Genomic DNA, 27,324 nt, shown 5'->3' with positions numbered 1-27,324 from the left:
AAATAATTTATGCATTGTGCTGATATGATGTTGTTTAACCTTTTGCATTACAGAGTTCAATCCTGGAGACTTATGTTCAGCATGCATAAAAATACTGTTCACATGCAATGTACTGCTACAGGCTTTCAGACTGTCAGGGTGTGGTCCCCTTCCAGGGCCTTCTAGAAGCTTTCCCTGCAGCATGCCTGGGTGTGGTTGGTGGGCTGGGCTAAGACTCTATAAAAGGGAGCCAGCCCAGCACCACATGCTCACTATTCAGAGGTCCCGGTGCAGAGCAGCAGCAACTTCCTGAGCTCCTGTTCCGGAGGCCTACTTTGATCTTCCAGGTCTTTGCCCTTCATTTACATTGGTGATCCTTGATCAGGGTGGTAAGACGGAGATCGGGCTGGGCCCCCGATCCCGTTTTCGAAGGCATCCGAGCTCTTGGGTCTAATTTTCATGTTGAGAGATTTTACCTTGTGCGCGTGAATATGCTCTGTTTTTTTTTTTTGCCATTTACATGGTGGCATTCGAATCGGCAAGGCGCGCGATTCGTTCCTCGTGCTTTAACCCTTGATATTCATTGTGCGCTACCATTTCTTGGCAGTTACATGGTGGCATTCGAATCGGCAAGATGCGCGATTCAATTCTTGTGTGTAATTCATGTTATTTCTTGTACACTACAATTTCTTGTTATTCATATGGTAGTTTTCGAATCGGCAAGTCACGCGATTCCTTTTCTTGTGTTTAATTCATGATATTCAATGTGCGCCACCATTCCTTGGCATTCACATGGTGGGCTTCGAATCGGCAAGACGCGCGATTCATTTTTTGTCTCTAATTCATGATATTCATTGTGTGTTACCATTTCATGACATTTATTGGCTGACATTCGAATCGGCAGAACGCGCGATTCATTTCTTGTGTTGAACTCATGCTATTCAGCGAATGCTACCATTTCATGACATTTACTTGGGGGTGCTCGAATCGGCAATAAGCGAGATTCATTTCTTGTGTTTAAAATCACTGTGTCCATTATGCGCTACCACTTCATGGCATTTCCTTGGTAACCTCTGAGTCGGCAAGACGAGCCATTTATTTCTCGAGTCTAACTAATGTTATTCATGGTGCACAATCATTCCATGGTATTTACAACCTTTGTGAAAATCTGCAATGTGCGCAATTCATGTTCCTGCAATTTTGAGAAAACAAAAAATGCTAGAGTTCTAGATGTGATGTTGTATGTACATAATAAGTTCCTCAAGCACGATTCCTATGATGGATTAGAAATCATTCAGATTATTTCCTGATCCTCATGCAAAAGATAATACTTGAATTTGAAAGTTGCATTTAATCGTTTCTTGATTCCCTCACAGGTATCTAGTTATCTTGAAGCCTAGTTATTTAAGTCGATGCTTAGGTTGTCCATGTTTTCAGATTGACAATGCTTAGAGTCATAGCCTAGTACTGATTAATATGATATAATCTTGATATTGTGTGTTTTAACCTTTTTGCTTCCTACATGTCTCCTTCCCAGCTGTTCCCTTCTTAATCTCCTTTTCCCCACTTGGACTCTCTTAGACTCTGTGACAATTCTAATCAGAGTATTGGAGTGGTCTTGTGGTGGAAGTGTTGGGAACGTGCACAGACCCCGAGGATCTGGTGACTCTGATACAGACCATGGGGGGTTTGTAGAGCACTTGGGGGGGGGGGGGGGGAAAACACACACAAGCACACAAAACACACCCTCAGTGGCACAGGGGCAGCCAGGTGCAGTGTGCAAAGTAGGTGTCGGGTTTGTCGTAAAAAAAAAAAATGGAGGGACCCGGGGGTCATTCTGGCGATGCAGGCAGGGCACAGGGGGGCTTCTTGGGCCAGCCACCGACTGGACTTGGATGGGGGCCGCCTGCTGGTCACTCCTGCACTGTTCTGTAGTCCCTCTCGGTCCTGGGGGCTGTGAGTGCAGTGCTTGGTCCAGGCGTCGGGCTCCTTTGTTACCAAGCAATCGCGGTCAGGGGGATACCTCTGGATCCTCTCTGCAGGCGTCGCTGTGGGGGTGCAGGGAGGTTGACTCAGGGTGTCCACGTCATTGGAGTTGCCTGGGAATCCTCTCTGTAGTGTTGGATGTCCTGAACTCGAGCTGGGGGCGTCCGTGCAGAGTGTGAAGAGTCATGCTTCTGGCTGGAAGTTAGAGTCTCTTTGAAGTTGCTTTCTTTTCTGTTGTTTCTGGACAGAGCTGCTGTCCTTGGGAGGTTCTTGGTCCTTTAGGTGCAGGTCAGTCCTCAGAGGTCGCTGGTCCCGCTGGATGCGTCGCTCTGCAGTCGGGAGACAGGCCGGTAGGGCTGGGGCAAGGCAGTTGTCGTCTCCGTCGTCTCTGTGGGGCTTTCAGGTCAGCAGTCCTTCTTTCTTCAGGTTGCAGGAATCTGGTTTCCTGGGTTCAGGGTCACCCCTAAATACTCAATTTAGGGGGGTGTTTAGGTCTGGGAGGCAGTAGCCAATGGCTACTGTCCTTGAGGGTGGCCCCTGTGGGGAGCAGGGCACATCCCTAATCCTATTGGGGGAAATCCTCCAAAACAAGATGGAGGATTTCTAAAGGCAGGGGTCACCTCAGCTCAGGACACCTTAGGGGCTGTCCTGACTGTAGGGTGACTCCTCCTTGTTTTTCTCATCATCTCCTCGGACTTGCCACCAAAAGTGGGGGCTGTGTCCAGGGGGCAGGCATCTCCACTAGCTGGAGTGCCCTGGGGCATTGTAACACGAAGCCTGAGCCTTTGAGGCTCACTGCTAGGTGTTACAGTTCCTGCAGGGGGGAGGTGTGAAGCACCTCCACCCAGAGCAGGCTTTGTTTCTGTCCTCAGATAGCACAAAGGCTCTCACCGCATGGGGTCAGAAACTCGTCTCTCAGCAGCAGGCTGGCACAGACCAGTCAGTCCTGCACTGAACAATTGGGTAAAATACAGGGGGCATCTCTAAGATGCCCTCTGTGTGCATTTTGTAATAAACCCAGCACTGGCATCAGTGTGGGTTTATTATTCTGAGAAGTTTGATACCAAACTTATCAGTATTCACTGTAGCCATTATGGAACTGCGGAGTTCGTTTTGACAAACTCCCAGACCATGTACTTAATATGGTCACACTGTACTTACAATGTCTAAGAATAGACTTGGACACTGTAGGGGCATATTGCTCATGCAGCTATGCCCTCACCTGTGGTACAGTGCACCCTGCCTTAGGGCTTTAAGGCCTGCTAGAGGGGTGACTTACCTATGCCACAGGTAGTATTTGGTGTGCATGCCATCCTTAGGGGGAATGCCATGTCGATTGCCTTTTTCCCCCACCAACACACACAATCTGCAATGGCAGTGTGCATGTGTTAGGTGAGGGGTCCCTTAGGGTGGCACAACATATGCTGCAACCCTTAGGGACCTTCCCTGGTCACAGGGCCCTTGGTACCACTGGTACCTTTTACAAGGGACTTATCTGTGTACCAGGGATGTTCCAATTGTGGAAACAATGGTACATTTTAGGTGAGAGAACACTGGTGCTGGGGCCTGGTTAGCAGGGTCCCAGAACACTTCTCAGTCAAGTCAGCATCAGTATCAGGCAAAAAGTGGGGGGTAACTGCAACAAGGAGCCATTTTCCTACAGTGTTTGATCATCTTTCTGTAGTTTACTGCTGTAATCAAGTGCTAAACTGGTACTAAAAAGGTGCAACTAATGCCCAGTGTTAAACATGACAACAAAATGAAGTCATATCACAAAATGTACAGCATAATACCACATAATTTGCGTTTTCTTGCCGCTCAACATGCTCAACGTTTCCGGGTAATTTGACCTTCCCGTGCCTCATAATTCCAATGGCCCTGGGTATGCTCCAAGGATACATCAGTAACCAAAAAAAATACAGAAATGACCACCATTTGCGTTCATCGCATGTCTGTTTAACCGCTTAATAGCGATTATGGCAGTCCTGAGTACCCGCCTGGATCCTGCCCTGGGGCATCAGAGCATAACCACCTCCACACCCCACCCGGGCCGGTGCAGTCTGCCCCGCGATCACCGAAACACCGGGGATTTCAGAATTAGTAAATGCTTGGAGGGTACCAGCCCCAGTGGCGCTGAAAGGGGGGGGGCTACTGCTCGAAAAAGCATGGAAAATGCGCCCCCGCCCCACCCCACCCCAAAGACTACTGAGGCCCAGAGGCCAAGAGCTGGGCTCTTTTGGCCTCTGGGTCCCGGTGCCACTGCACCTGCTACACCGTTGACAGGCCTCTAGGGGCGAGGGCGGTGTGCAGAAAACGGAAGCGCAGGAAAAGAAAAGAGATATATACACAGAATGAATCTGAAACGAGAATAATTTACACAGTAAGTGCCCCCCTGGGCCCCGGGTGGGCAGCAGGAGCTGGGGCGCAGAATTGATCCATTCTTCGTCCCTGACAGGATTATTTTTAAAGTTTTTCTGAACTAAATCCCTGTCGGTTAAGTCTAGGAAATCATGGGAACTGCAGAGCTATAATATCAGAATATCCCTGCATAGCGCCGCAGCGCACGCCTCTAGCCGCCTTTAGAATCCTTCGAAGCGCTGCTCAGCTCTGCCACCGTGAATTTCATGAGATTGTTTTTCAGCCAAAGGCAAGGTATAAAGAGCGCCACATTACCCACAGTAGAGCGGGCGATAAATAAACATTTATGGGGGTACGTCTCCCCCTCCCCGCTGCAGGTGCGCCCCAGCAGGGGGTCAGCGGGCCCTTTTAGAAAGACTTACATCGTCAGGAAGCGATTATGCGCTTCCGCCCCCGGGGGTGCCGGGACCACGGGGAATTAGCATTTAAATTGGATCGCGGGGTGTGCTCGGTCATGGAATATTAATCAATTGCCGGAGGGCAAAGAGGAGCGCGGTGGGGGTGGAGGGCGAGTGCTGGAGGGGAATTATTGGGGAGCCGTTTAAGGCGGTGGGGCGCACTGCTTGGCTTTAATTCCAAAGAGCTTTTTCTTGAGGGTCTCTCTCCCACTTTCTTGCACCAAGTTTAATGTCTCACTCTGACTCACTCAGTGTCACTAATTCACGCAATCTCACTCTTCTACTCAGTCCCACTCAATCTCACTCATACTTAATTACTCACTCCTACTGTGATTCAGTCTCACACACAGTAACACCCAGTTACACTCATTGTCATTGTCACTCACTCACATTTATTCTCACACATACTTGTCCTGTCACTCACTCTCACGCTACCTCGCACCTTCACTGACTCTCTCTCCCTTTACCTCACACACATAGTCTCGCTCAGTACTGGGATTCCACCAGCTCTGACCAGTATCTCGGATGGCTGGAGCGGGCACCTTCATGCACCTGCGTCAGCAATCAATGTCACTATCGACCTCAGTTTGTTGCTGGACCCACAGCGGGCCTGCGTTTTATGTTTATTATACCATGAGTGACTGATGATTCACTCTTCATACAATAAAAATGGCCCAGAAAACGAAGAGGGTGTAGTGTAGCTGTGGAGCCTATAACGGAGAACAGATACTGGCCCACGGACACATATCACTCAAACCAATCCATCCACTCAGTCATCATTCTTTCACTCATCCATCCTCCTTCCATTCATCCACCCTTTTGCTCCATCTATCCATCCTCCCTTTGACTTATCCATCTACCCACCTTTTCACTCAGCCATCCATCCTTACACCCATTCATCCACCCTTCGTCCCATCCATCAATCCATTCATAGATCCGCCCTTTTACCCCTTCACTCAGCCATCCATCCTTTCACTCACTCATACATACATACATCTATTAATCCAATTGACCCTTTTACTCATTCAATCCATCCTTTCTTCCAGACATCCATGTACAATGCTTTTCACTCCTCCATCCATTGTTTCTCATCCATCTTTACGTGCATCCTTTCACTCATCCATACTTTTGCTCATCCATCCATACTTTCACTCCAGCCATCCACTCATCCATCAATTTACCCTTCCACTCATCCATCCATCTTTTCACTCATTCTACCATTAATCCAGCCTACCTTTCATCCACCCACCCTGCCTTTCACTCATCTATCCTCCCCGCCTTTCACTCATCCATCCATGTATCTATCCATCCACGATTTCATCCACCCATCCAGCCTTTCATTCATTCATCCATGCATCTATCCACCATTTCATCCACCCATCCAGCTTTTCACTCATTCATCCATGCATCTATCCATCCACCATTTCATCCATCCATTCTGTCTTTCACCCATGCATCTATTCATCCATTTAATCCGTCCATCCACCCTGCCTCACTCATTCATCCATACAGCTATCCATCATCTCCCAGCCATCTACCTATCCAACCTTTCACTCATTCATGCAATCCATCCATTTCATCCATCTACCCATCCTGCCTTTCACTCATTCATCTATGCATCCTCATTTCATCCATCCATTCATCCACTCACCCTGCCTTTCACTCATTCATCCAGGCATCTATCCTCCCACCATTGAATCCATCCACCAATCCTGCCTTTCACTCATTCATCCATGCATCTATCAATCCACCATTTATTCCATCCATTCACCCATCCTGCCTTTCACTCATTCATGCATCCACTCATTCATCCATACATCTATCTATGCACCATTTTGTGAGTCCATACTGCCTTTCACTCATTCATCCATGCATCTATCTACCATTTCATCCATCCACCCATCCTGCCTTTCACCCATTCATCCATGTATCTATCATTTCATCCATGCATCCATCCATCCTGCCTTTCACTCATTCATCTATGCTTCCATCCATCTACCATTTCATCCATTCATCCATGCATCTGTCCATTCACCATTCAATCGTCCATCCCGCCTTTTACTCATTCATCCATGCTTCTATCCATCCACCATTTCATACATCCATGCACCCATCCTGCCTTTCACTCACACTCCCAAGTTAATCATTCATTCAATCCATTTCATCCATCCATCCCGCCATTCACTCATCCATTCATTTATCCATCTACCACTTCATCCCTCCACTCATTCATCCATGCACCTGTCCATTTCATCCATCCATCCTTTCACTCATTCATCCATGCATCTATCCATCCACCATTTCATCCATTATCGACCATCCTGCCTTTCACTCACTCATCTATGCATCATCCTCCCACCTTGCCTTTCACTCATTCATCCATGCATCTATTCATCCACCATTTCATCCATCCACCCATCGTGCCTTTCACTCTTTCCTCCATGCATCTATCTACCCATCATTTCATCCATCCATTCACCCACCCTGCCTTTCACTCATTCATCCATGCATCTATCCATTCAGCATTTCACCTTTCCGTCCACCCATCCTGCTTTTCACTCATTCAATCCATGCATCTAATTATCCACCTACCCATCTTGCCTTTCACCTATTCATCCATGCATATATCCATTCAACATTTCATCCATCCACCCATCCTGCCTTCCACTCATTCATCCATGCATCTATCCATTTCATTCATCCATTCACCCATCCTGCCTTTTACTCATTCATCCATGCATCCACCATTTCATCCATCCACCCATCCTGGCTTTCACTCATTCATCCATACATTTATCTATCCCCCATTGTGTGCATCCATACTGCCTTTTACTCATTCATCCATGCTTCTATCCGTCTACCATTTTATTCATTCACCATCCTGCCTTTCACTCATTCATCCATGCTTTCATCCATCCACCATTTAATCTATCCATGCACCCATCCTGCCTTTCACTCACTGACCCTACCAAGTTAATTATGATCCTTTGTTTGCTGGTCTGCAGACAGAAGAGGCCCATCCAGAACCTAAAGCAGGAAGTGAAGTGGTGGGGGGGGGGGGAGGGAGGGAGGAGGGGAGGCTGAAGAGGCTCCCGATGCAGAAGTTTGCCTGCATACTTCCCCTTAATCCACTAGTGCAACTGTTGTCTACAGCGGGTTCCTTCCTCCTCTCGGCCTCTACAGAGTTGAGGTAAGGATCACTCATGCTCAGCTCCATAATGTTTTTTTTCCAAAGTGAAACCAAATGCAGTACTAAACAGTGTTACTGCCAGGAGAGCAGCCCCCTGACCCCTCTACAGCCTGCCCTCTGTGATGATCAACAAATTGTTGCCACCCACTCCCTCCTTGTCCTCATCGGCCTGCCCCACCCATTGAAGTGAGTGGAGCTTTGCTAACTCCTCCAGGGCCACTGTTAATGCCCCAATTGGCTTCCTAGTTCAGCCCTCCCTCTTGTATGACGTCACTGCTGTAGCTTGTGCCGCGGTCAGGACAACCTGCCCGGCTGCACCTGCGCAGTAGGACACCTGCAGAGGTCACTGGAGTTCACCCAGGAGATCCAGCAGCACATGGTCTTGGAGCAGTGATTTCCTTTCAGCTGCTCCCCCTTTATATTCCCTGTTCCTGCCTCTCCCTAGAGGGGGGCAGGGCTACACCCCTTTAGCCCATGAACATCAGTCACCCCTGGTCAGACGGTTGAGGGGGTCGGCGCACCCCAGACACGTGGCAATGGCATAAGTTGACCCTCACCAAACTTAATGGAAATACTCAATCCAATACTTCTCAACTGCTGCCCATTACTCAGGATTGATGGAAATAATCAATTGGATGAGCTTAGAAAGACGACAACGGCAAATCCGAGGCACAAGACTGACTGATGGACAGAGCATAGCATGTAGTCTCCTACTAACCCCATCCACTGCCCCCCATCCCCACTCTCCAGGACCTACAACTGGCGGCCGCAGCGCCACAAAGCATGGTCCATCCCCCTCCCCACGCTACTCCAAGATGTTCCTCCACTCATCCACCCCAGGGCAGGCATCCTCATGCTTCTGCCTCATAACACAGAAGGACCCTCCATGTGCAAGAACCCACCCACCACGCCTACACCACACACACTCACCCAACCTACACAAAGCCCACCTCTCGCTCCCACTAGTAAACACTCCCTGAGATAAACCATCATGCATGCTCCTCAACACCCGCTTCACTCAGCAAACACGCCACAGAGATCTGTGACCAGGGCCGGCTTGTGGCCCGGATGAGCTGGGTCAGGGCCCAGGATGCCGTTTTTTAGAGGCGCTCACGGAGCTCTCAGCACTAAGGTCCTGTGCACAGCAAAGTCCCTCTACCTCAAGCCTTGTAAGTTAAAGTGGGTCTAATAATTTTTAATGTGTCGCAGTCACTGTATTTAACACCCTATCAGCTCCCTTCCATGGCCTCCCATCTACCGTTCAGCTCCTGCTGCCATCCTCCCCCTCAAGAAACAACTTGGCGCCAGCGTGACAGACCTAAGTGTGGATGAATCCGGTGAGCTGGGAAGATGTAAGATGCTCGTAATCAGAACATTGTTTTGATGTAGCCAGTCGGGGACCCCATGCTGCCTCATTGTACATGAACATCAACAAAGTCAGTACATTTCTTTTGGCCCAGGGAGCACTCCGGGCAAAGGCTGACATCTGGGACATCATAAACAATGACGCCCTAGACTTCCTCTTCCTTACAAAAAAGTGTCTGACTGCCAAGTGGGCACCCAACATGGCCACCGCCATCCTGGCAGGATACAAGATTGCAAGACAACCACCAGCACACACCAGGAAGAGGAGGAGTTGTGCAAATCTTCAAGGAAACCGTTAATTGCACTACTACCACCGAGAAATAAACCCCCTTCATGGAGTACCTATACTTCAAACTGCAGATCTCAGCAGCACACACCCTGAACAGAACCCGTGTCTAACGACATCCTGGACCACAAACCGTTTTCACCAAAATCATTGCAGATTTTGTCACCCCGATCACCATCAACTCCAAAACCTACATCCTGTTAGGAGACCTCAACGCCTACCTGGAAGACCAGAACAACGCTAACTCTACTGCACTCCTTGAAAGCCTAGGAAACTTTGGAGTGACAACCTGTCGCCGGACCCACACACTTCGCCACACACACCCGCACCTTCAAAGGCCTCCAAATCACTGAACACACACCCCTCAGCTGGACCAATTATGCCATTGTCCACTTCAAAATCAACATCCCTAGTCAAACAAAACCCACTACCACCAGCCTGGTGAGATGCAACTGAACAGCATCTCTGAACCTAACTGTTTACACACCCAGCCCAACCACACTGATAACCCAAACAATAACAGATACCGTGAGTGGATCACAGAATGTGCAGATTCCCGACACCCCCTAAGCATATCAACCAAAAGAAAGCCCAGAAGCGCATGAGCTGGTACACCGAGGAACTCCTCTCAACCAAACAACACCGCAAATAACTGGAAAGAAGCTAGAGAATGAGCCACAAAGAAATGGACAGGGACACTTATAAAGCAGCGCTCCGAGTGTACCACCGGCGGATCAGAGAAATCAAGAAAAGGGACATAGCAAAGCGCATACGTAACAACTCCAACAGCTGTAAAGAAATCTTCATTGGCAAAGACTTCACCACACGAGCCTCCACCACTGACAGCATCACCCCTTTTCAAAAACTTTGTGATAACTTTTCAGAACTTTTCTGCAACAAGATCAAAGACATCCACAATTTCAACCCTCAACTGAACCCCTGCAGCTTTGCCACAAGCCTACCCACTAATGACCTCAGAAACACACTGAATGCATGGGAAATAATCAACAATAAAGAGACAACCAACACCATGGGAACTATCCACTCCTGGGCACCAATAGATACCTACCCTCACAACATCTACAACACGGGCACCTCCGCAATCAGAGAAGTGCTCACCCACACCCTGAACACCTCCATCACCACCACAACATTCCTGGTGGTCTGGAAACATACAGTAATAAACGCACTTCTGAAGAAACCTATGGCAGCAGCTCGCAAACTACGTCTCTATCTCCCTACTACCCTACCAAGCCAAGGTCATGGAGAAAGCCATCCACAAGCAAGCCCCCACTACCTCAACGCACACCAACTCCTAGACAGTACGCAATCAGGTTTCAGACCCACTCACAGCACTGGGACTGCCCTCAGTTCTCCTTTTTCACAGGAAGGACACAAAAAGTCAGCAAGCCACCCTACTTCCCAGAAGCCAAGAACCTCATCTGTGGAGTCCCCCAAGGATCATCTCTCAATCTCACCCAACTGATACTCTCCCTGTCGGACAACACCCCTGGAACAAAAACCGACTTTGCCACCTGCATGACCTTGGTAGCCACATGGATGAGACCCAATTCCCTCAAGCTCAACTGCCTGTGATGTCTAGAATGTTAAAGATGCTGCTAGGATGGAATTCTGGATTAGAGCATCAGCTCAGATGACATTTGTTGATCGCTGTAGCTGGCGTTTCTGATTCTCCTGAAACCTATTAAAGGGCATGTTACATCTCTTCTGTCTCATTCTTCTATCAAGAACTTAACACATATCCAGTAGCTCTCACCTAGGTGAGCGTGGTGCTACTCAGCATGGCTAAAGGTGGCAGAGCCGAGAATGAAGTAGGGTAGAGTGGAGTGTCGTAGAGTGGAGTAGAGTCTCTTACAGTAGAGTAGGGTGGAGTAGCATGTCCGAGAGTGGCTTGAGTGTTAGAGAGTGGCATAGATTGGAGTGTCAGAGTGGAATGGCAGTGTCAGAGTGTGAAGTACAGTAGAGTGGCGTGGGGTGGTGTAGAGTGAAGTACAGTAGAGTGGAGTTCAGTAGAATGGGGTGTTGCGGAGTGGCAGAGTTGGGTGTTGCAGGGCAGCGTGGAGTGGGATGGCGTGGAGTGGAGTGGTTGTAGAGTGGAGTGGTGTGGAGAGAAGGACAAAACAAATGCACACACAAAGAATCGTCCTTACACAACTGCTGTCAAGTACAAAGATCCAGCAAATTCTACCCCCATAAGCACAATTTAAACTTCAATAAACAGTCAAAACTGTCTGTTGGTGCAGAACGTCCACTCTTAACCCCTCGGGTGCCCAGGACGTAACTGTTACATCCTGTACAAGGCCCACGGGGGACGTGCTAGCGCTCCCCGAGGGCCTCCCTCCCACCCCCAGGGCAGAGCCGCAAAGGGAGAGTGTATGTGTTTTTTGTTGGGGGGGAGGCCCATTGGGCAAGGAACCCTTTCCTTACGGGGGGCATAATGTTTTTCACCATTTCATTCAGATCGGCGGATTATTTTTAAGCCAATCTGCCCTGGGTGGGTGGGGGTTTGAGCCACAGTGACGGAAGGGATTGTTTGAGCTTTTTTTTTTTTTTTTTTGAGGGGGGGGGGGGGGGGGGCACTATTGGGCAGACCGGCCTATTTTTTTTTAGACCCAAAGGGGGAACAACACTGTTGGGCAGTTAACCACTTAGCACCAGGGATCGTGCGTGTGTGTGCTTTTTGTGTGGGGGGGGGTTGCCCCTTGGGCAAGGGTCGCCCCCCTAAGGGTGGCAATATATTTAATGCCATTTCTGCCCCCCTTGAGATCAGATCGGCCTATTTTTTTTAGGCCCAGAAGACATCAAGACGCAAGATATTTTGTTTGTTTCCTTGTGTTGGAGGGGATGCCCCCTTTGGCAAGGGTCGCCCCACAAAGGGGGCAATGCATTGATGGGCAGTCCTGGGCCTATTTGTTTTTTAGGCCCCTCTGCCCCCAAGGGGTGCAGAATCCACTTCGCACCAGGGATCTTCTGTGTGTGTGTGTGTGCTGTGTGTGTGTGGGGGGGGGGGTGGCCCCTTGGGGAAGGGATTCAGAGCAGTACTGGTGGCCATTTCTGACCCCTTGGGGGCAGATCGGCCTAGTTTTTTTAGGCCCATCTGCTCCCAAGGGGGGCAGAGACCACTAGACACCAGGGAAAATTTCTAAATGTTTGGTGGCGGGATGATTGTTAACTGGCGAAGTATTTGCATTTGTGATTATAACAGTTTATTTCTCCTTTTTGTTCTAGTTCAAAGCTTTTGCTTCCTTTGCTGTGGCTCGTTGCGGTTTTGGCAATGGTTGACCTGCGGTTTGCGTAGTTGCATGTTTTAGGTAAGTAAATAAATTTACTCCAAAGGAGTATTGTTGACATGCATGAATGACATGTTTGTAGGTGGTGTACTAAATGCAGGATTGTGTGTGAAATTGTCCTTAGATGTGTGCGGAATTATATTTGTGTTGTCTTAGGTCTAATTTGCTTTTCTTTTTATTGGGATATCATTGGTGATTGCTGTGTCTGTGCAGAGTAGTTGTTGGTGAGTCTACCTTTTTCAAGTAAGTGAGTGGTATAGTTTTTGAATACATAACTCTTTGTGATAAAGCCACACTTTGTTTATTACTTATTTTAGACAGTGCTGGTTGTTGGTGGTGCATTTGTCCAGTTACTTTTCGTAGGAAGGATCATGGCTAGCCGTAGGATTACCATGATTATGAGACTGACTCTGCATCTGCGGCAGAGGAGGAAGTGAGAGATTCTGGCAGTGAAGTTTCTGTCTGAGAGGAATCTTCTGGTGAGGAAGCCACTCTCAGTGCAGATGAAGGGCCTGTTTTAGAGGAGGACACTGATGTGCCAATGGTGCAGCAGCCTGGGGCTGAAAGATAATTTCCGGGTCTACACTGGTAGGGATTCCAGTATTGACACCTCCTGGTTATCCGTCCACTTTTGGAGTTAGTGGGAAAATTGTGTGGGAACTTGGTAGACGACTGTTTAACAGAGGTCACAATTTGCATGTATATAACTTCTACACTGGAGTTCAGTTGTTCAAGGAATTGTTCAGAGTGGACACTGTTGTTTGTGGCACATCCACTCTAACCGGAAAGGCTATCCAAGGGAGCTTGTCTGTAAACAAACTTGAGAGGGGACAGTGGAGTGCCTTGCAGAAGGATGAGCTGCTAGCTCTGAAATTTGTAGACAGTAGGGATGTGTACATGCTAACTACCATCCATGATGAGAGTACTTCACCTATGGCTGTTTGGGGTCAAGTTGCGTAAGTGCGCAAAACTGTGTGCATTTTATACTACAATAAGCATATGGGTGGTGTTGATAGAGTAGATCAGAGGTTGGAACCTTACACTGCTGTTCGTAAGTCTTACATTTAGTATAAAAAGTTGGCGATTAATTTTTTTAATCTAGCAACACTTAATGCTTTTATTGTGTTTAAGGATTGTTCCCCTGAGTCAAGGATGCAATTTGTTAAATTTCAAGAGTCAGTGATAGAGAGCCTTATTGTGGTGGAACAGGCAAGAGTTCCTAGAGTAGCAGTGATGGAGGATGTGGCGAGATTGAAAGATCGCAACTTTCCTGATCAGATTCCTCTCACTCCCAAAAAAGACTTTCCTGCTAAGAAATGTAGTCTGTGCCCGAAGAGGTATTCAGAGGGAGACTCGGATGTACTGCCCCGATTGCCCTTCAACACCTGCGCTGTGTGTGGCCGTCTGTTTCAGGAGTTACCACACCAGAAAGAACTTTTGGGAAATACCGTGAGCGTGAACTTCATGTTTTATATTTTCATATGTTCAGTTTCACGGTTGGCATTACTGTCATGTATTTAGTTAGAGCTTTTGTGTCTGTAGTTTTGTACTTACTTATAATTAGTTAGTGGTTTCTTTGTTGTTTAAAAAAAAAAAAAAGTGATGGCGGTGTGCGTGGAGTGGCGCTTGGCTGGCGGTGTGCGTGGAGTGGCGCTTGGCTGGCGGTGTGCGTGGAGTGGCGCTTGGCTGGCGGTGTAAATAGTGACTTGTTGGCCACTGCAACACACTGCCAGCCAAACGCCAGTCCACACACCCCCATCAGCTGGTGTGTTTGCTGTATCAGGCATGTGGGCGTATGAAAGTGATGGGCCCTTGAGTGGCGCTGTCTGTTGATGCGAGTGTTGTAATGTGCTGGGCCCGCGGCTGGCAGCATGAATGGTCTGGTGCATGTCATGTATGAAAGGTGTGCGAATGGACTGTAAAGCGGTTGGTGCCTTGATGCGGCTTTGCAGCTCACAAGCTATGAGTCATTGGTTCAGTTTTTCAGTAATTAACAGTGCATTTCATTTCTAAGAAATATCTTGTCGATAAAATTTGATCTACTGAACCATCACTTAACCAAATCCAACCAGTATGTGTGGTAAAAAAGACAAAACCTGCTCCGCCATAATCAGGCATCGCAGCACACCCATGACATGCTAGGTGTCTTGGGTGGGACCCTGATGATGAAGGGTGAGGGGTATTTTTAACAAAAGCTAAGTGCGTTTCTTTTCACAGTTTTACTGTTTGGAACATCACAGAATGATGTGGATACATCAAAATGATCTATTACAAAACTACCTGTTTTTCCGGGGGAGGGGAGCACCTGCGTTTTTGGTCCTGGGTGCGGCCTTCATCCAGGGAAACCTACCAAACCCAGACATTTTTTAAAACTAGACACCAGGAGGAGTCTAGGTGGGTGTGGCTTGCGCGGATACCCCAACATTTTCTTACCCAGCCTCCTCTGTAAACCTCAAAATTTGCTTAAAAAAAAGCATATTTTTCTCACTTTCCTTTGTAGGATCAGTGCGCCAGCACAAATTTCCTTCCACCCAGTGACCCCTCAGTCTCAAGTAAAATGATACCTCACTTGTTTGGGTCCCCAAAGCAGAGTCAGCCTAAAAATGTATACAAGAAAAAATTGTGCTTATCAACTCGCTGTGCTATCCCCTCAATCTCTACACGTTTTTGGCCTTTTCCTGTTGCAGGCACCTGGGCCACCCACACAAGTGAGGTACCATTTTTTATCGGGAGACTTGGGGGAACGCTAGGTGGAAGGAAATTTGTGGCTCCTTTTAGATTCCAGAGCTTTCCATCACCGAAATGTGAGGAAAAAGTGTTTCTTTTTTTGCCAAATTTGGAGGTTTGCAAAGGATTCTGGGTAACAGAACCTGGTGAGAGCCCCACAAGTCACCCTATTCGGAATTCTCCTAGGTGTCTAGTTTTTAGAAAAGTCCAGGTTTGGTAGGTTTTTCTAGGTGCCGGGTGAGCTAGACGCCAAAAACCACAGCTAGGCATTTTGCACAAAATAGGTCAGTTTTCTCAAGGAAAATGTGCTGTGTCCACGTTGTGTTTTTGAGCATTTCCTGTCGCGGGCACAAGGCCTACCCACACAAGTGAGGTACCATTTTTATTGGGAGACTTGGGGGAATATAGAATAGAAGAACAAGTGTTATTGCCCCTTGTCTTTTTCTACATTTTTTCCTTCCAAATGTAAGACAGTGTGTAAAAAAAAGACATCTGTTTGAGAATTGCCCTGTAATTCACATACTAGTATGGGGACCCTGGAATTCAGAGATGTGCAAATAACCACTGCTTCTCAACACCTTGTCTAGCGTCCATTTTGGAAATACAAAGGTTTTCTTGATACCTATTTTTGACTCTCTATATTTTACCAAATAATTTACTGTATACCCAGTGCACATTGAAAAACCATTGCAAGGTGCACCTCATTTATTGGCTCTGGGTACCTAGGGTTCTTGATGAACCTACAAGCCCTATATATCCCTGCAACCAGAAGAGTCCAGCAGACGTAACGGTATATTACTTTTGAAAATCTGACATGGCAGGAAAAAGTTAGAGAGAAATGGCTGTTTTTTTCACCTCAATTTCAATATTTTTTTTTATTTTAGCTTTTATTTTCTGTAGGAAAACCTTGTAGGATCTACACAAATGACCCCTTGCTGAATTCAGAATGCTGTCTAATTTTAGAAATGATTAGCTTCCCGTGATCCAGTATTGGTTTCACACTCCTTTCTGTCACTAACTGGAAGGAGGCTAAAAGCACAAAAAAAATAGTAAAAATGGGGTTTGTCCCAGTAAAATGCCAAAATTGTGTTGAAAAGTGTAGTTTTCTGATTCAAGTCTGCCTGTTCCTGAAAGCTGGGAAGATGGTGATTTTAGCACCACAAACCCTTTGTTAATGCCATTTTCAGGGAAGAAGCCACGAGCCTTCTTCTGCAGCCCTTTTTTCCGATTTGAAAAAAATAATTAAAAAAACACATTTTTGCTGTATTTTGGCTAATTTCTTGATCTCCTCCAGGGGAACCGACAAACTCTGGGTACGCCTAGAATCCCTAGGATGTTGAGAAAAAAAGGACGCAAATTTGGCATGGGTGGCTTAAGTGGACAAAAAGTTATGAGGGCCTAAGCGGGATCTGCCCCAAATAGCCAAAAAAGGCTTGGCACCTGATGGGGGAAAAGGCCTGACAGTGAAGGGGTTAACCAGAGCCTCAGAGGACATTACAGGGCAATGGAAACCAAAATATCAGGGAACAAAGATGCTTGATTTCATGAGGTTTGTAGGACCATGGTGGGAGCTGGCTCGCAACAGGCGGAGCAGACACTGTGCGCACCAGGGTCGCATTGTCAGAAAATGTCCCTGTCGTCACTCAGCAAGAAACATACAGGAAACACGTCTTGCTCTAACTCAGCAAAAAAGCAGAGTGCCTTGAGCCCCACAGCGCCGACACACAGCGAGAATGAGTGCCATGTTCTAAACGAACATGGATGGTGTCATCTCAACATTCTGTGATTCTGGGCAAATCACTTAACCTCCCTGTGCTACCAAAAACGAATATGAACTTGTGTAATGTAACCGGTGCCAATGTAAAGTGCACCAGTACCTTCAGGTCTGGTTGAGTTTAGGCTATACAAAAATACAAAAAAAAAGAAGAATAAATTGTACCTGCATCAGAGCATGATCAACAAAAGGACACTAAGTAAGAGAAGCAAATCTGTACTTGGTCCAAGCGCCCCAGAAAGAAAATTAAATGATGCAGGAAGTGACGCCTTGCGCTCACTGCCAAATTGGAAGGCAGCAAAACAGAGTGATGACGCAAACGAATGGTAAGTAAAGGGCGGGCTAACAGCCGCTTTTTATATTTTTTTGACACAATAGATCGAGCAAGCAACAGAACATGCGCGCTGGCTGCAGACTCGACTTAAAAAGTGATATGAAACTGCTATCACTGGCCACGTCATAGTGCTTTTTTTTATTGTGGCGGGTGAGGGGCAATACAGGGTAAGGGAGGGATGGGAGGAAAGAGGCAACATGGATAAAAGGTGGGGGTGCGGGTGTTACGGAATAAGCAACAGACAAAATGGGGTCTGAGAGTAGAAGCAACAAAGACAGAGGGAGTTGGGGGCAGGTTGCAGGCAGGTCTGATAGCAGTCGAAAGCGCAATGGGTAAATGTATCTAGCGCAGAGACGTGTGTATCCTCTCGGCCATGGACTCTAATTCCAGGTAGAAATCTTAGTGGGTTAATGCATCTACCACAGAAATGCATGACACTGTGCACACAGTTGCTGGAGCTACAATCAGTGACAAATTAATGGGGTGATGTACATAATTCACTGATCTGTTTTTCACAGGTTCGCCATTCTAGTGAGCGCTCACTTCAGGTGCTGCGAAAAAATTGCAACATTTAATCCTGAGATGCAGCAATGCCTCTTCCAGGAACACCTATAATTCCTCCCTCACCCCCCCCCAGTCCGCCTGCACGACTATGGTATGTCCCATGAAAGCCAAAGCCTAAGCACTCTTTCAACCATGCACTCCGAAGGGCGACCCGGAACAAGAGCCAAACCACTGTTCTCGATGCCCCCGCCAGGGGCATGAAGCGCTATATAAATAATGTACCTACAAAGGACATTTTAAGAGGCTCTGCAAGGGGTATAAAAAGTGCTATGTAAATACCAGTACAATATGGTAGCAGGGTAAATCAGGCAGTAGTGGGTGCGGTTCTTGGGGTGGTGATAACTTCAGCCCCACTATCCATGCTCCCATCATCACCTGCACCAACCAGGGCAGTACTGTGATCACCAGCAGGGGCATAGCAACCATTCGTGCAGCAGGTGCAGGGCACCGGGGCCCACTGAACCCTGATCATTTCAGTATTTTACTTCCCCCACAGCAGTCAAAGGGGCCATTTCCTTGCACCAGCACCAATGGCATCCTTGCTACGCTACTGCTCAGCAGCATCCCAGGCACCTGCCTGACTGCTGGAAGCTACCCTGCCTGCTGCTGCCTGTCTCATCACTACCCAAGGCAAGGAGACCACGCCAGTCACCTCGAGGGTAGTCCTCATGCCAACCCACATCAAATGAGACCACAGTGTATGATTCATAAACACAAAAACTGTAGTTTCTTGCAAGTTTTATGACTCTGTGTAGGACAGTCACTGGCAGGCACCCAGGCTGGGGAGGATGCTACAAAAATCACTAATCCTTGGAAATCTCTCCCTAGCTGGCAGTCTCCTCACAATTATTTAAAAAAAAAAACAGTGATGGGTTGAAATAATAAAAATCACCAAACTACCTGCATGTAATCTAGGAGCAATCCACATTTTCTTTTTTTACAGATACTGGCCGGCCATACTCCAACCCATCTTGCCACTGCCTCTAAAGAAACAGTTCAGCCTAAAGTGAGAGTCACCTTCTCCCCGACGGGGAGCGCAAGCAATCCCAGAACGCTTTTGGCCATGTTGGGTCCCACCAGTGAGGCGCAGCTTGAACCTCTATGGCACAGCGAGATCATAACCCATATTGGGGCACACCCACAACACTTGGGGAAGCTGGCTGAGACAGGGCAAAACATGATGGGTGGAACCGCTCAAATTAATCTGAAGATTTGGTAATTTCCTTGAAACCTTCCCTGTGTAATATTTTTGGGTCTGTTTCATTATAGACAGGAATCAACCAAATGCACATCAATCTTCCCACAATATACCACACACACTTCGGAAGGCTCAGACCCAGATGGAACAGAGCAAGTAATCAGTCTTGCAACCGTGTCAAGTTTCTGAAACAAACTCTCCCTTACAGCTCAGATGTTGGCCCTCGGGGCTGAAAAAAGAACAGCCTCATCACTGTGTTCTTGCAGTCTCATGACTTAGGTGACCAGCTGACTCCTCATCTCCAAGGGCAATTCTTAGTTTTAGGTGTTTCAGTTCAATTCATTAATCTGAAGCAACCAGGACTACAGCTCCCAGAATGTATGAGAATATTAAATGAAAACCCAGGCACGGTGCACAACAGCTTTGCTGATGGAGTCATCTGTTAATCTTGCCAACAATAACCCTCCCAAAGCGCCTGTAATCACCAACCTGTGGGGATCTAGGAAAGAAAGACTGGAAAGTCTGCAAGACCCAAATGTTGACACGATTTAGAAATAAGCAAATAGATTCAGCCACAGCTGATGCATCACAAGGCCCTCGCCTTCATGGGAGGCCACGACACTGGCTGAGTTTAGGGCACTAGATAGGCAGAAGGTGGCACCTTACCATGAAGTCCTCGGTCTTGTCATAGCTGATGCCGGAGGCCGACAGGGTGGAGATGTTGCTGCTGCTGGTCTCGCCTGCCGTCTCCAGTCTACCCACAGGAACACGAGGGACAAAAGGGACAGTTCAGCTCGAAAACTTTATCCGGCAGATACAAAATAGCCATAGAAGTACATACGTATATATAAATAAATATTCATCAATAATCATATCCTAATTCATAATACAAATACAAGCTAACCATAAGATAGAAAAATAAATATGTAAAACACTTGGCACAGACCCCGCCAAATTCATGATGAATATTATCATAAAAGGGAATAAATTAATAAAAAGGGAAGAACAAAACAAACAATTACACATATCCAGATTCACCAGAAGAACAAACAGGACTTTTCCTAACTTGCATGGTATTTAGGATATATAATGCCACCCTATAGCACACATGTGGATTGTTTAGAGTTAATAAAAATTCCTATGCCACCAAGTGTGTTATTATATTTTATTCCACAAAAAGAGGTTTAAGATAAATAATCTGGAGATGTTCATAAAACTTACAAAATAACAAAGTGCAAAGTGCTCCTTTTACTAGCCCCATCACAGGGGCAACTGGCTGTCTCATGAGGACAGGACCTCATCCTAGGGAATGCTACTAAATGGTGTACTATTCTGATGCTGCATATTAGTAACGCCTAGTAGATAACCTTCTCTGCTTGCCTCCAATGAAAGGGACACATATATACCAACAGTGGATTTTATGGATTCAGTAGTTTTCCTGCCATCCACCCTATATTGCAGAAAAGTGTCCTTCATAAGTTTCTTTGGTAAGGTCAACATTTCCTCTAGGTCTGGATTTATAGTTCTATTAAATACAGAATTAAAAGAAGAGTCAATAAAGGCGAGCCACGGAATACACAGAGCATTATCCAATTTTATACAATCTAGGATAAGTTGCTTAGTAAAAACAGTTTCCTCCTTGGACCAGATACTACGCCTTAGGAGCAAGGGGCTCGCCCGCAGCACGTCCTCCAGGTATTGGAGACCCACCTCCTGATGTACGATCCAATTAGATGCTGAAGTAGGTAAACATAGCAAAAATTTTAAAAAATGATTTCCCTCTAATTGTAAAGGGATGCTTTTTGTGTACCCCCATACTCCAGCTCCATACACTACCGTGGATAATGCTCTAGCCCTGTAGATGTTTACCATGGTGGTTGTGGGGTGACTCCCTAGTTTTATAGCAAATCTAAAGATAGCGCAAGAATTCCTTCTTAACTTCTCCATCCCCGAGTGGACATGCTGTTCCCATAGCCCATTGCTTGAGAACAGTACACCCAGGTAACTGAAGGAATTAACATTAGTCATCTCCGTATTATGGATCTAAAACCTCCTACATTTCTTTGCCTTTTGGCCACAGGCCATAGCAAAAGTTTTAGATTTGTTATTCACCATACCATTTGAGGTCATGAACTGCTCAAAACCATTCATTAGTTTCTGGAGATCCACTGGGGTCCTAGAGATCAGGACAACGTCATCTGCATATAATAACGCAGGTATAGGGCACCCTGCTACATAAGGTGGATCCGCCTGAATTTCCTGCAGAAATGTATAGACTCCATTGATAAATAAAGACAACAGTAGCGGGCGAGGAGACCGCCTTGGTGAATGCCTCTTCCAATCTTAAAAGGGGTGGTGTATTCTCCCATTTGCCCAAAGCGAACTTTGCATGTTAAATCTTCACATAAATGGGCTAAGAAATCGATACTATACCTTGGGGCACCGATATCTAATAATGTGGGCCATAAAAGGGCACGCTCTACTAGATCGAAGCACCACTAAGGTCTGCAAAGGTAGCGTGCACCTTCTTTGGCCTTTGTATACTTCCCTATGATCAAATCTAGGTTAACACATTGCTCAACAGTACCCAGTCCTTTCCTGAACCCAAACTGGACAGGAGAAAAGATAATATTGTCCAGTGCCATGTCATTAAGTCTTGCCAAAATATCCTTACTAAGGATTTTCAAAGATGAGTCCAAAAATGATATTGGGCGATAGGTTTTAGGGTCAGCTTTATCGCCTTTCTTATAGATAGCTATAACAATTGAAGTGGTCCAGGACGTCGGGATATGCCCAGTTATAGCCATGTTGAACAGCCTAGTCAGACTAGGTACCCAAAAATGACTATTATATTTAAAAACTTCCACCGGTACCACATCCGGTCCTGGGACCTTACCCCCAGCACTAGCTAAAACAGCTGAAAGAACCTCATCCGTAGTAATATGTAAATGGTTGGGATACCCAGTCTCCAATTTCCCAGTTAAACCTACTGACCCACTCCTTTGCTTAAAAACCTCTGAGAAGTGGTCCACCCATGCTGCACAGGCTACACTAGAACCCAAATCAGGAGGCGCCCATTTAGACAAAAAGGGGGTATTTACTATTTCCCAAAACAGTTTGATATTATTTGTATACGTCGCCAGGACTAATTTTGATCTTGCCTCTTCCCTCAACTCAACTCTTTCTTTCTTCGCTTCAGGGCTTCCCTATATTGTACACAGAATGACTTGGTTGCCAACGGGTCTCTGGGTGATGTGTGAAGGGCTAATTTAAGGTCCCCTCCGGCTTTGGGACACACATGATCAAACCACCCTTTGTTCTTCTCAGTCTGCCTAAATTGTGGGTAAAATGTCAGAAGACCTTTAGTATATACAATAACTTTACTAAAACATCTAAGCAACCGTGAGGGCTCAATTTCCTCTTGTAGGGAGTAATTAATTTCAGGCAAACACCCCGTACGATATTCTGCAGAAGGTCGGCTGGTTCTATATCTTTCCATTTTAGTCTCACCCCATTAATCCTATGCGCCTCTACCTGGTTCATGGTGATATGGAACACATCCTCTGGTCCCCAAAATACAATTGGAAAAATAATCTTATCGTGATCTGGGCAATATAGGAAGTATCATATACATTATTGGCAAATGAAGACACTATAATATGATCAATAACGGATGAACAATTGGTACCGCTAAAGGATGGTATTACCTCCCCAATAACGCCATGTTTACATTTCATGGACATCAAATCATATTTAGTCAGAGTCATGTTGAGCGCCTCACCATAATCATTATGACAAAAATGGTCATACCCTACCCCCTCGTGACTGGTAAGCCCACAGGTCCAGGATATTGGCAGGGAACATGATGAAAGTTAAAATCTCCAACCCATAATATAATGAAATGAGATTGGATAGGACGTAAAAATGTGTGTAAGCTCCGGTCCAGAGTATGAACTACTCTGCAACGGGTGGAATCAAAAACATTGTTATAATAATTAATTAGTACCACATCGGTCATACTCTTATGCTTTAAGCACAACAGTTGAAAGTTTGGAGTCTCCCAAGAGATCGTTTAGGCCACTACAGGGAGTTTATTTGAAATAAGCACCTGGAGCCCTCCTTTGGCCCTCCCAGATTGGGAAGGAGTAGCAGGCAGGAAATGTGACGTAAATCCTTGCATATGGAGGGTAGAAACGCATCATGTTTCTTGGTTATAAACCAGGTCAAGGTTATTAATGATGTTACACCACTCCTCTGTCTCAACCTTACTACGTAGACCTTCGACATTCCATGTGGCGAAATTGTGGCGCTCATTATTATTTCTAGTATACTCATCCCCATTCCCTGCCTCTATCTGGCTACTGGTGCCTAAAAACATTTCCATTGATGCCCCGTCAAGGTTATTAATACAGGCCAAAGGGTCCACCCCATTTGGCCCCTGGGGCACTGTAGGGGCATTATTAAAACCAATAGACATTGTCTTAGAAGTCCTCACCATACAAGGCCCCCTCTTTTGACCATCCACGTGGCCCCTGTGATTTTGTCAATCATTATCTGAAAGTGAACTCAAGGCCGGTTATCTAATACTTAATGGCACTGAGGGGGTGTAGTGCGAATTATTGATTGGCTCAGGCCAAGGGGTGTACTGGGGGGTGCCCTGATTGTACAGGTTGCAAATATCAATAGAATGCACACACCAGGAGTAATAATGGAGTACTGCCATGTTTTGGGCGTTAAGTAGCCCTAAATAAAATGTCCCTCACAAGTCTAGAGCTCCTAAAATTAATGATTATACAGTCACTCCCCACACAGTCTATCTCTAGCAGTCCCACCCAGCCTACTATTCGAGTTAGGATGATCTGGTGGGCATTATCTATTGTAAATAAATTATTTTGGACCAACTAGTGCATAGCTTTGTTCTTCAGGGCTCCTTGGGGTTCGCTCTGGCAAGGCCGTAGAGGAGGGACATTAGCCATGATAACAACATAAGGGCAACACTCTGGTGGTAAATCTATAGTAGGAACATCCTCCCTCGGGTGTGTCGGGCAGACACAGTTTTCTGCGAGTTCAAGATGTTACACGGCTGGGTCACGCCAGACACTTTGGAGTTTATAGTCGGTCTTAAGCCATCCGGTGGCAAGCCATATAGCTTCTTACTGATAGTTGTATGCCACCTGCTAAATTGGCCTACACCGCAGGCCTCCCTTCGCTGCCCCAAGGTGAGGTCCCTGCGCCTAGGGCTCGGTGCTAAACAACATTCATCTACGCGGTCTGTGCCCTGTGATATAACTATGGGGCCTAACTCATTTTGTGCAACATTCTGTACAATTAGAGGCCACTAAGGGCAAAGAAATCTTCCGACACACAGCCATTATTTTCTCTACCTCCACCTCAAGTTTATCCAATGTGTCTTTGAGTGACTTAAGCAGATCATTATTCCAAGGTACGGGTTCTAGATTAACGGTCATATTCGGGCCAAGATCGCTGTTCGCCCGCTTTCAGCACCGTTTCCAGTGAGTGGTTGGCTAATATCTGGGTAGCAGTATCTGTGGCCTTGTACCCTGAATGATCATCACCATTCCTCATTACCTCTGGTTCTAAAGTATGATGAGTATCAGTTACCAGGTCTAATGGCCTGGGGGATCCCTCCATTCCTTCACTCAATCCAGCTACCCCCAGAGATAGAAGCCTTTCGGCAAGATCAATTTCCTTAGAGATGACCCCCACTGCCCGTACTAAAAAGGACTCAGTGGTGGAATGACAAGGTTCAATATCTACCTTCGGACTTCCAGTTTTCCGTTTGCCCATATTTTATGGCATATATTAGCACTCACTTCAATAGATCTCGTTGCAGCTGTAGAAGAGCGGGCATCCAGTATAGGGAAAAAATAACAGCACACATTAATATCCCAATTACTAACTCATCATTGCTTGTGACCACACCTACGTTATCTAATCGGCCTAATCTAGCAGCACTAAGAAACTCAAAACCAAGAGGGCAGGCCCAGCACAACCACATTTGGTTGCGGACGGGCCTGCCCTTGGCCCGGGTTTTGCCCCGGCGGGCCTCCTGGGGCTAAAGAGCAGTCTGGGATATGTAGTTCCCCTCCTGAGCTTTAGTGCGTCCCGCACTGCGGTAGAGTCCCAGGCACTTTATAGTGCTCATTGGTGTGGCAAGTGGGAGCAGCCGAGCCTGAAAATGGCCGCCTCCTGAGGCCAAAAAGCAGTCTGGGATATGTAGTCCTCCTCCCGAGGTTTAGCGCATTCAACAGAATTAGGGTTGATGTCTCTCTAGGAGTCAGGATTAGCATGACTTAAATTACTGTACACTTTCTAAAAACTCATACCAGGAGCCATCCTTTCCAGACACCCTTCTGAAGCCAGCCTCAGACACCCCCTTCCGAGAACAACTTCAACAGGATACCTAGAGACTCCTCTGTCATCCTCCCCATACACCCCTCTGAAGCCAGCCTCAGACATCCCCTCCGAGACAGTCTCAACAGACACCCCTCAGAATACTACATCTTTCATAGAGACCCGTCTAAAGCCAGCCTCAGACACTAAGAATACATAGACAACGTGATTCACATACCATAGTTATTCACATGACATATAGCTCAAGTTGTTGCACAAATGAGACTGAAACTAGAATTTGTATGGACAAATCAATTTGAATATTATATAAGACATTTAGGAGACATTTATTAGGAACAAACATGAATCCTCACTTAAAAGTTCCTAAGTTTTTAGCCAATATGTGTTTCACCCTCTAGTGGCTCAGTCATAGGGCTTTATCGCGGCTTTTAAAAGGTTTGAGAGCTAATGATGGTATTTAGTGGGCATGGAATTTCACGGTGATCCAGTAGGGGCTGGTGATAGACGATACCTGATAAGTCTCATGGGCATGAATAAGCTGGTTAAAGTATTATCCATTTGTTGCAGTAGGCGTAGACAAGATGTGCAAATTACAGTTCACTAGGTCCACAAACACAGGAATACAGTAATCAGGCGACGCAGTCAATCACTGGAGCCGGGGGCAAGAGCCTCATGCGGTCTGGAGAATCGATACAATGCATAATGATCATTTTTGCAGTTTGTCTACCATGGCCAAAAACCCTACCTGTTTCTCTGCATCTCTTTCTCCTCCTACATTGTCTTCTTTCTACCTCTTTATGCTTCCTTCTGCCTACCTCACTTTACCCTATTTACTTTACTTCTCTACCTACCTCACACATCTTTCTACATCATATCTATGCCCTTTTTACCTCTTGTATCCTGCCACGTCCCATTTCTCTTACTCGGCAGGGTCACTTGGAACTGTTTAGCCAGAGAAGTACAGACATAGAGGAGGAGAGAGACAAGGCATGATAAAACTCAAAATGACTGAAAAGGAGACCTTCATTTCTCGTCCAATACAAAGGAATATCTATGTAGGAGCGATACAGTCTGAGCTCATCGGGTGACTAGTCCAAGCCCTCCTTCATTCAAGAATGGAAGAGCTCCAAGTGGAAACAGAATGGAGACATTTTGTGCCTCAGAAGACAAACTAGTCTGGAAGCACCTTCACATGAATGCCTTCAGCAGAAAAGAGCCACTTTATCAACGTACAGCCTTCTACCAGTCTGGTTACCAATTACATTAGCCAGATATGTGTCACCCTACCTACTCCACAGATCAGCTCAGTGCATTGTCTCCCACGTGTGATGGCATAGAATCCCCTGTCAATTGCAGTCTTGATATATGTACATCCTAAGCACACAACAGAACCACACATCACCTGAACATCAACATCAA

At 46.5% G+C, this 27,324-nt stretch overlaps 1 protein-coding gene across 1 annotated transcript in view; it reads right to left on the bottom strand.

Moving 5' to 3' along the window:
* Window positions 1–27,324, bottom strand: part of LOC138286679 (rac GTPase-activating protein 1-like) — a 312,034-nt gene that overhangs the window by 245,788 nt on the left and 38,922 nt on the right. The window contains exon 4 of the mRNA XM_069227153.1: window positions 20,197–20,284. Within this exon, the coding sequence (XP_069083254.1) occupies window positions 20,197–20,284 (88 nt within the window). The remainder of the gene's footprint in view (window positions 1–20,196; window positions 20,285–27,324) is intronic.

The sequence above is a fragment of the Pleurodeles waltl genome, chromosome 3_2 (genome assembly GCF_031143425.1).
Source record: "Pleurodeles waltl isolate 20211129_DDA chromosome 3_2, aPleWal1.hap1.20221129, whole genome shotgun sequence".
NCBI classification, from domain to species: domain Eukaryota; kingdom Metazoa; phylum Chordata; class Amphibia; order Caudata; family Salamandridae; genus Pleurodeles; species Pleurodeles waltl.
Note: the sequence above shows the minus strand (reverse complement) of the source record. Positions and strands in the feature narration are given on the sequence as shown.